Source organism: Molothrus ater, chromosome Z (genome assembly GCF_012460135.2).
Source record: "Molothrus ater isolate BHLD 08-10-18 breed brown headed cowbird chromosome Z, BPBGC_Mater_1.1, whole genome shotgun sequence".
Classification (NCBI taxonomy): Eukaryota; Metazoa; Chordata; class Aves; order Passeriformes; family Icteridae; genus Molothrus; species Molothrus ater.
In genome coordinates this window covers 47,316,244-47,326,953 of record NC_050511.2, presented here as the reverse complement: position 1 = coordinate 47,326,953, position 10,710 = coordinate 47,316,244, and the positions used below count along the sequence as shown (strand labels likewise).

Below are 10,710 nucleotides of genomic sequence, written 5' to 3'. Positions count from 1 at the left end.
GAACAGCAAACAGAGCAGTAAGTACACAAAGTGAACAGCTGTCTGTGAATGTTCCACCCCACAAATGCAGTATGCCAAACAAGGCACTATTCAAAGCTTAGCAAGTTAAGGAAAAAGGAAAAACTCAACAATAATGCATGTCTCTGACAATAAATTCAGAAATAAAAAACACTTGTTAAAGGAAGGACTACCCTGTAATGACTGAGTAATAGCTATGAGATAAAAATCCCTCCAAAATTAGAATGATCACAAGAACAAAACTGAACATTGTTTTATTGATAAATAACTTTTAAAATAATTTAACTCAAATATTCTAGCATTACAATGGTAAACAACGTGAAAATTTTCAGAAAGTCAACTGAAGTCAACAGAATCCAAACTTGTTAAACAAACACAGATTTTTCAATTTTATCCCCATTATGTCTTCAAGGCCATGTAGTAGTTATACTTCTCTTCAAAGCCTGTTACTCATTTTATTGCTAAGCTGCTACATTGCAGAAGTGATGATTAATCACCCTTTGAAAATTCCACAAGACTTTGAGACACAAAATCATGAATCCATGTATCAATATGTGGAAGAGATGTGTCCACAAGAAAAGTCACTATTTTTCGATCCCAAGAGTTAGTGCTGTCATTAACTGCCTGTATCTGTGCCACAAAAGGTTTCTTCTCTACCAGATTCCGAAACACTATTGATGCCTCTTCTGACCACTGCTGGTTTTTCACTCCTAGAACAAACATAAAGCAAAACAGGTCATTTATAGACTAGAACAATCTAAGTTTAAAAGAAGTGGTGTGAGTTTAAATACTTGAGAAAACAGTTTTTAAAGTGCTAATGCATGCAACTTAAATCTAGAAAAAACACACAAGCTCACTCATCTTCCACACAAACAAACTTAATTATTACATTTATTTTTTCTTGAAGTTTAAAGATAATGCTAGGTTTGCAGAAGTGAAAAGCAGATGCACTGACTCACTGAGGAATTCAGAGAATATTAGCTGCCTTGCATGACCAGGGCTTATCAGGAACCATGACAAAAAGGAAACTAAAGATTCTTTCAAAACAAACTTCCTTTGTTTTCAGCCTGAGGGTGCTGACATTACTTGTCCCATTGGCCTTGCTTTAGATTTTCATCTCAAAGCAGCATCAGTTACTAAAACACCTGCCAAACCTTTAAGTCCCAAACAAGACATATAGGGGGCAGAAACAAATAGAAATTATGCCTAAATGCCTCACAACTGCTCTTATTTTTTCAGAGTAGTATCCCACAAAGTCAAGTCTGCTGGAACCTAAACAGGTTTTTGAATATGGCTGCAATCCACCTAGAAATAAGTGGCTCCTGCAGACTTGGGATTCAGTTGCCCAGACCACTGCTGGCGTACGGCATCTAGACACACGGGCTCAAATATCACGGTGGAATACCCAAAAGCCACTTGATGGATAACAGAAGCAGAACAGCAAAATGACAATACTTTGCTTTTATTATTAGCAGCAGCTTGCCACTGACAGGACAACACAGGAACACAGTTGCCTGCAGATTCCAAAAGGAATGAAAAGTCAATAGTTAATCAACACTTAAGGAAGAGTAATTATTGCTAGGAAAGCATTATGCAAATGGGAAAGCAAATGGGATTTTACAAGGAAACAGATTAGCGACTAAGAGGCATGAGACACAAAAACAGAGAGAAAAAAGTGGAAGAATAGCAGGACAATAGTTACTGATCTTCCAGGCTTAGCTGGCCTGCTTTGACAATATGAAGAATCTCAGAGGCAATTTAGGTAGCTACTTGGGAGACTCAGTGAAGCAGGAAAAGTGGATGACTTGCAGGCTTGCTGGGCTGGATCCTCCAGAAGACAGACACAGCCAGAAATCAGCCACATCACAGCACTGCACGCTGAGGACCCCAGCCTGTCGGTAGCACATCCACCACACATCACTAGTTTAAAACAAACCCCAAGGTCACACTGAGGCTATGCAGGAAAGCAAATCCACAGAAGGCACAGGACACTAACTCTGTCACCTGTCACTTCCAACAAGTATATTCTGTGACTGAAATCTAGAGCAGTGCTGACCAAACAGCATCAGCAAGCAGCAGCTGACTAAGATGAGACATATACATCCCAAGACAACACAGAAATGAAGGAAAAATTTTGAAATGAAAGAAAAGATAGCACGGAGAGATCAATTTTTATTTTTGAAATTCTCTTAGATGCATGTACACTCTCTATGTGCCATATTCTCAAGGAAATTTTCTTATGTAAACTTATTGAAAGCCCCATCCCCTCATGGAGTTCTTTGTTTGAGAAAACCAATACATTTCAGGCAACTGGAATTACAATAGGGTCAAGATATATATATATATATATCTAAAAATCCTCTAGAAATTCAACATCTAGGTTCCTAACTTTATGTAAACTATGATAATCAGAACATTAGGTCCTTACCAACAGTCACATAATAACTTTCACACTTGGTAATTGGCTATGTTAAAGGATCCAAAAAACATTAAGTTTTTATTTCCCTGTGTCTTTTGCATAGTAGATATCACACACATCAATGATAAATTTTATGACCATGAAAAGCAGCTGCTGGGAAAGTTTAAAGAGTCTCCATTCTCAAAGATGGTATCCTAAAGTGCTGCATTAAATTAAACAAACAAAAATAGTTAAATAGAATCATCACCGCCTATGTATGCCAAGAATAAAAGCAGGACATAAACATGTAGAAAAACTCAATTACATAATCTTTGACTTTTTTCCATTTTACATTTCTGTTCATCTCATATGCCCACTGATGTAAGACTTTAACAAAAACAATTGCAAATGCTTGATACCTACCTGCAAGCTGAGCTGTGATAGCTTGGAAAGGTAGTGTTCTGAATGTATCCAGGAGCGGCTGTACTTTCCCTACACTGACAAACTCATGTTTGCCATAGTCCAGCTCATACACTGACAAAAGCCCATTTCTAAGAATCCCTTTTATTATGACCCTGTACCACCTAAAAGGGGGAAGAACAAGAATAGACCATTTGAATTCATATTCGCACACTGTCAAAGCACCAGAAAAACAATGCACAACCAAAAAATCTTGACCAACATGCCTCAGGCTTCCCAAACCTGGATTTAGCTGAATAATATCAACTATCCCAGCTACAATCTGGAAGCATGAAGAGACTGCAATCTCATTTATTCTCTTAATCTCTCAGATATCATTGGACATCTGCTATGTTGTTAACAATGCAGACTAAGCAAAGCTAGGCTTGCCTAGCTTCACAGAGTTAAGCTTGCTTTCAAAGATTTTAAGTAATTTAAGTATCTACTTACTCATCTCCAATTTTAGCTGCATACAGCTTATTTTTTTCAATGGTCACAAGTTTCTCTTCTGCCCTGCTGTAGTACAAGATCATTTCTTCCATTAGGGCGTACAGATTGTTTAGCTCATTCCAAGGCTGGACAACGAAATGACCAGGATGGCAGGCCACCGAGACGTAGATATCCATGAGGTCACCAGGCTTTGGCAAGGGTAGAGGGGGTGGCATCTCCATGGTGGACACTGCACTGCCGGGCTCTCTGCCTGAATCAGGGAAACTCTTCTCCAGCTTCCCACTAGGTAACTGTAGAGCTGGAACAGCATCACCTACAGCTTTTGTGAAGCCTGTCCCACTGGGAGCCACACTCAAGAAAACATCTTTTTGATGCTTCCACAAGTCTGCATTTTTGATCTGTCTATTGATGCTACGATCCATGTCTGGGAAATTCTCTGGAGCAAACAAGTAGATGTGTGCAATTCCTTTTGAAGCATCCTGTTTAATCACCTTGGAACACAAAATACCGTTTAACAACCAGTTACTAACTATTAAAGGCACATCTGATTTTGTACAGAAGACTAAAGCAGCGACAGTTCATTGCACTTACATACAGAAACAGTTTCAGTGTTCTCCCAAAGATATTAAAGAAGTTGGGGGTAATAAACTGTTCACAGAAGATAAAAAGATAAAAAACACTGCAGCAATTCCACTAACTTAAAGCAAACACAAAACTTGAATTTTGTTCCATCCAATAGGTTCAATCACAGTACTGTAGAATTGAATAGAATTCTTGCTTCCAGAAGAACAGTAGCCAGTGTCCACACAGATATAAACAACTTATTAAATAATAACACCTAATCCTTTAAGCTATCTTCCAGTCATTATGGGAAATGAAGCCTGCTAAATTAGATGAAAAAAAAAAAGAAAAAAATCTTCTAGGTTTCTCTCGCATGTAATTTTTAAGCACTGACATAAAAATATTTCCTATTTACCACCAGATATGCTAACATTATTAATAGTGAAGCACTTAAATTTTAATTTGACAAAGTATGCAACATTCTTTTAAAGATGCTTCTGCTGATGTTCCTAGCCAGGAATAAAAACTTTCTACAATTAAAGCATGAATCTGTTCTCTATTATTTAATACAGCCAAAATGAGCACCAAATTCAAGCTCTTTTGGAAGAGGATGTCTAGAAAAGCCAGGTGCAACAGGTATAAGTCTCAGAGTAGAGGTCTAGACTAAAGCAAGCAAGAAGGTTATGGAAAGCTATAAAGCACTTTTTCAAAGTGTCTGACAGCAGCTGGAATCAAAAGGTTAAGAAGAAATTATCTTTGTTTAGTCTGTAGTTATAATAGATTTCATTTATAAGGGTATTTTCAGTAAGTTAAACTAAGTGAAAATTGCAAATGGAAACAATTTTATCTCAAAGATAGGAGAAATTCTAACTATATAAAGCATATACTAAAACAAAGTCAATTAGAAAAAGCAAATAAAAAATAAAACTGCTTTCAAAGAGATTAGAAGGAGAAAAAGCTTTGCTCACAAGAGGCGTAAAAGTAATTCAAGATTAACTGAGAAGTTGTGTATTTCTACGTGCTGAAACATGACAACTATGTTTCTTTCTTATCAGTGGTGAAACAACTCTAGCTGTATATTTGGACTTGGACAGCAAAATGAACAACTGCTGTGAAAATTGCTAAATTCACAGCAGAGGGGAAAAGACAAGATTCTAACAGGCCTAAGCAAGTAAGTTTTATAATAAATTTACTAAGAAAAGAACTTTGTATAGAATTTATGTCCTTCAGCTGGATACAAACTTCTACACTTCTGTAACAAAAACCAATTTGATGAGCTGTTAAGCTTTTGAAGTTGTTCTTCCAGTGCTCTTTCCACAAGCCTATGCCAGTTCAGGTCTCATAGGCATTTTGACTACTTACCTTCATGCTAAATTCAGGACAATTTATTACAGCATCTCTCAGCCACAGTACAGCATCTGGAGTCCACATGCCAGTGTTAGGAGGCAGATCTGCCAGACAGCACTTCAAAGCCTAAGAACAGAATTAAGTATACAAGGTATAATTTAGTAATACAAAAGCTGGTCCAATTCAGAGAATAATGCTGACAGAGTCAATGATGCATGACAAACAGAAAGAGCAAAATGCAAATCCAGTACCATGACACATACACAACATCCACCAACTCACAGGACTACACTGTGATTTATTTCAGGCGAAGATGCACAATAAAATACACTGCAATGTTGAATGCTGTGAAACAAAACAGAATTTCAGTACATAAACCTTGAAGTAGCAGCACTACTAACACTGGCAAGAGATTGAATACAGGTTAACTTTAACATGTCTTCCTACCTGAGGAGGTATTGCAATTACTTCTCTCAGGAATTGTGGTGGGATTTCTTTGAGCTCTGATACTTTTACAGTTGCAACTGTTCCACTATCCATAAATTGCACATCAAGTGCCCGTCTAGTGTGAATAATTTTTATCTGAAAGAAGAAAGCAAGAGCATAATTTTGAGATTAAAAAACCAACAGTGACACACACATAATAAAATATTTAATGGAAACAAAGCATTCAGAGTGAGTTAAACAAAAAGAAGAGACATTTCTATGTGGGCAAATTCTAGCTGCTTTTTGAATACTTCTTACCTCTACACGTGCCAATTTTCCTTTGGAAGGAAACAAGCAGATTTTGCCACAGAAAGGTAGCAATACATTGAACTCAGATGTCTGCTGCAAATACAAAAACAGGAGTCAAAAAGCACAGAGCTATTACTATCTGGCACACTAACCATTTCAAGTAACCATTTCAAAAGCAAGACATGGCATAAAAAGTATTGAGAAGCAAAAGTTCTGTTTCAAATAAAAAGTATCTTTCTGGCTTTAGAAACACTTGTTATCACATTGCTTTAAGCTTCCCCAGCTGGTAAACTTTTTGTCCCAAACTCTGTATCTTACAGGGAAATTGGGAGAACATGAAGTGACAGGGGTAAAAAGCCACATTTGGAAAAAGACTAGAAAATCACCAACAATTACTTGACTTGAAAAGTGAGAGCAGTTAAGGGCTATGACAGACAAGCTCAAGTGAAGAAGTTCCTAGCTTATATTCTAGAGCATAAAATTTCTTGAGACATATAACAAACCAAATTTACTGCTAACTCAAATGAAAGTCTCATAGGGGTGACAGGCACCATAATAATCCTAAATAACAAAACAAGAAAATAGCTACACTATAAAAAGTAGGGAAACTACATTTGAAGAACAATCAACACCTTACTAAGTTTAAATTCTTGGGCAAAATGAGTTAAAATACTCCAGATAAGCTGCAAAGCCTGGTATTAACAGAATCTGAAGAATAATCTCTTTCTTTGATAGCAGCAAGAAAATAACAACCACTATCTCCCAAGAATACCAATTCTTGAAACACCTATAAGGCTGCCTTCCTTAGTGTCTTTGTGTTGCTAAATATTTTAGCAACTTTTACCAACTTGTGCTGCTAAACTTCAGCAACTTTAGCAAAATATTTATACACTTTCTTTCAGTGTTTAGCTTGCTTGAAACTGAATCCTGATAAATGAAATACGTTCAGTATAAAATAGTACCAGGTGGTCGCGACAACAGGTCTAAAGCTTAACTTCTACACCTCAAACACTTCGACAGCATAGCTTCACAAGCAGCAGTTCCAACAGGATCTGCTTTGCATGATTTGATTTTGTCAGGCTCAGCAGAACTACAAAATTGATTATCTTAATTCTTACAAATTAGATTCTCATAAGATTTTTTCTCTTTGACCTAAATTCCCTTGAGACTAGTAAGGATGCTGCATGTATCTGTAAACATGGTGGAACACCAGACTTCTCCACCATGTGCCTATTTTAAAGCAACTTAAGACTTTTCAAAAAGTCCCCTATACATCACTTTGACGTTGAAAAGAATGCATCAAAAGACACTTTTCACACTGAAAGGTGCGCGCCAGAAAGCCCCAAACTAGAAAGAGAACTTTTAGCCTTTTTAAATAGTCTATGGCTACCACAGAAACTTGAACTTATGTGCAAGGAAAATTATTGGTACTCTCTGGAGAAATGCTGCATGACTTTACCATTTCCCTTACCGTGGAACTTACCTTGTAAATAAAGTAGTCTTCTAGTTTCTGCAATATTTCAGAAAGTCTAGACAAGCCTTTGGATGGCACTTGACAATACAGGCTCCCATCAGAGGAAACACTGGTTACTCTAACATTGGTATACAGTGCATCTACCTGCAACAGTAAGAGTGTGACAAGAAAGGGAAAAAAAAAAACAACCCACAAAATTTAGCAAATTTCTGACTACTGTTTTTTGTCCATATAAGACCTCAACAGTAATTGATTTTTAATAATTAAGGAGGAAACAGGACAATGGTACCTGTAGGTGCAGTTCAAGGGACTTGTCATACAATGCCTTCAGACAAGCAGCATTGATGTTGATATCATCTTCTCCAGAAGTATCATAGAGGACAAGAAGAGGAGTATCACTCTTTTCCAGTATTTCCACAGCAAATATCTTGAAACATGTCTGTGATTCCACAGCCTTTACTAGGACAGGATCATCACAGAAGGCTTCCAGTCCTGTAAGACACACCGGACCTTTTTGTGGACAGAAGTTTTACTGCACCCCTATTACTTGCTATCTACTTAATTTCTACTTTTTTATCAAAGAAAGCCACTTTTGGGGGCAAAATAGAAAAGAAAAAGACCCTCTTCAGAAAGAGTTGAGGCAAATGTGTAGAAAAAAATGGAAAGCATGTCAAGTATTAAAAAATCAACCAATCAAAAATTATTCAAGCTCATTCACAACAATTTCATATATTTAAAATTTAATATTTTAAAAAAGTTAGAAAGGCCTACTAGTTTTAGAAAGGTAAATAAATTTACCTTTCTAATAGCACTAGGATCACTTCAGAATAATTAAACATATTTAGAAATATTGCCTAATTTGGCAACAACAGATGTACTTCATTTATGGAAAGAAATGTGCTAGTGCACATTGCTTGACACAACACATTTCCTTTACTTTAAATTTTTCCTTTTATTTCTTTAGGCTCATGTATATTAAAGGGATAAAGACATCCATGTTAAGTGCAGAAACAATTAGGCTCCATTACAATGGTACAGGATAAAATCATCTTCTAATATCAAGGATTCTCTGTAAAACTCTTCTTCACATCCTTTCTTCCTTTCTTTTCCTTCTTTCCATGCATACCCATGTCTGCTTAGACTAGCTGAGCTGAACAAAATCTATCAAACACATATAGAACTATTACAAAAAAGGATCAGAACTCCCAGTCTCACAGAGGCTTCAATACATAAGCTGTGCCAACAGTAAGCATGTGTGCAGTCAGCACTGGCTTTCTCTTACCTGCCAGTTTACATTTTGCAGCTTGAAAAGGAAGTGATCTGAATTGTTTCTGCAGTCTGCACACACTGTTGCTTTCAACAAATTCATTGAAGCCATGATCAACATAGTATACCTGAGAAGGGAAAAGGGAATTAAAAGGACAAGATCATGAATATAATTGTAAGTATGTTTCCTTGAGTCTACGGAGACTGCATTTGGTTGTCACATTCTCTAATACAACCACAGACAAATTACTTTTTGCCAGTTTAGTACCATTAATTTCATGTTTTCAGGGAAAGCCTCCTTCTCAAGATGTGTATAATACCATCCGCTCCAACTGTTCTGCAGAATCTGAACTTCAAACAGGAACTGTGCTGCAAGAATTCAGCATATACTATCTCAAACTATGCAAAGAAAGGTAATAAAGTCACAATTATTATTTACAAAATTTTGAAAGTGTTGAAAAGTCAAATACTACTTAGGTGCCATTTTAAGTTTTGCCTACTGTTTTTACAGCATTAAGAGAATAATTTTGATTTAAGCTTGTCTTTACTTTGATCCAAATACCACAGTCAATGCAGGAAACTAGAACGGAAACTACTACTGCCAGCAAATAACTGGAGCTAAAGTTACAGAAGGAAGGCTTTGATGGGACTTCCTACAACTTTTTTCTGAAACTCTATCTTGCAAAATATCTTCAAAGCAAATATTAAAAAGAAGGTCTAAACACTGTGACAAAGGAAAATCAGCAAAAGCTGCAATAAAGCAGCAGCCTTCCCTGGACTGATAGCTCTGACTAGGGAGAAATTAGAAGCAAGCATGCTGCTAATTTTCTTGCCACTTCTCTAAACCCAACAAGACCTCTCTTTCAGAAAACCAAGTTTTGACATCCAACTCCAATTCACAGCTGAAGGGTATCATACTAACTTTCAGAAAAAACTCAGTTCTAATACATGTGCTATTTCAGTATTTATAAAATGGTTCAACTTCAAAAGTATGTTAAGCAGGGCTGGGGAAAGAAACAAAAATGTTAAAGATGTATCATTAATACTGATTAGACAAGAAATAACTGAGCAGTATTAAACTTTTTTTATCCTTCTAATATACATTCTAACTTCACTACAGATGGCAAGAAAAGTCTGTTCAGCACAGGAAAATTTTTTAACAGAGGAGTGAAATAATGTCAATGGGGTTTAACTAATACATACAACATAACTCCCAAAACACCAGATTTGCCTGGAAGGGGAAAGTATACTCTATTTTTTTGGTTTTTTGGGTTTTTTTGCTATTTAGTGCATATTAGAGATACTTCAGTACAAAACTTCAGACAAGATCTAGGAGCAAATGAATGTTGTCCTTTCCTTCCTCTTCCTGTGTTTCCCTCAAACCATTCCTCCTACCAAAGGTACATTTTCAGTACCAAAGTGCTATAGGGCCTAGTTCCTTTTAAAACCAAAACCAAAACCAAAACTCCCAAACTCAAACTATTCATGGAGAAAAACCTGAAAGAACATTTCATTTTATCAATCATATAACTTCTACAAGGTCTTAATTTCTCATATACCTGAAAATAGAAGCACTTCAGGGCAAGAAAAGAAAGAATACTAATGCTGCATATTTAAGACTTGACTGTATATCTAAAAAACAAGCTTGTCTCAATTCTTTCACCATGTGCCAGAGGAGGTAATTGCTTGCCTTTACTCTGTTGTCCTCTAGAGAAATTATCCGTGCACGCAACCAGGCATCTTCTTCAGCATGCACTGCAACAAGCTGCCCAACACTCAGAGACGGAGCTGATGACACTGTACCGGTCTGATTGTAGTATGCTTTCATTTCATCTTCCATTTGTTCCTGGGCAGAAGAATACTCTTTGCCCACATACCTAAAATATTTTACAAAAACAAAAACAAAAAAAACCACAACAAGAGTTGGGATGCAACTTCAAAAAAGCTGAATAAAAACATAAGAACATTTACATACATATATGAATAAATTATATACATTTTC

The 10,710-nt window shown here is 36.5% G+C and overlaps 1 protein-coding gene across 4 annotated transcripts in view; it reads right to left on the bottom strand.

The window, feature by feature from the left end:
• Positions 1-256: 256 nt before the first annotated feature.
• The window catches only part of TDRD7 (tudor domain containing 7), a 46,965-nt gene continuing 36,511 nt past the window's right edge, over positions 257-10,710 (bottom strand). For 3 of the 4 annotated variants that reach the window (XM_036403672.2, XM_036403671.2, XM_036403673.2), the window contains exons 8-17: positions 10,399-10,585; positions 8,725-8,836; positions 7,732-7,934; positions 7,452-7,586; positions 5,978-6,061; positions 5,681-5,815; positions 5,249-5,359; positions 3,326-3,816; positions 2,840-3,000; positions 257-728 (exon numbers count right to left, since the gene is read on the bottom strand). In XM_036403672.2, coding sequence (XP_036259565.1) covers positions 508-728; positions 2,840-3,000; positions 3,326-3,816; positions 5,249-5,359; positions 5,681-5,815; positions 5,978-6,061; positions 7,452-7,586; positions 7,732-7,934; positions 8,725-8,836; positions 10,399-10,585 — 1,840 coding nt within the window. In that variant the 3' untranslated portion in view covers positions 257-507. The remainder of the gene's footprint in view (positions 729-2,839; positions 3,001-3,325; positions 3,817-5,248; positions 5,360-5,680; positions 5,816-5,977; positions 6,062-7,451; positions 7,587-7,731; positions 7,935-8,724; positions 8,837-10,398; positions 10,586-10,710) is intronic. The other variant, XM_036403674.2, reaches the window with a different exon arrangement.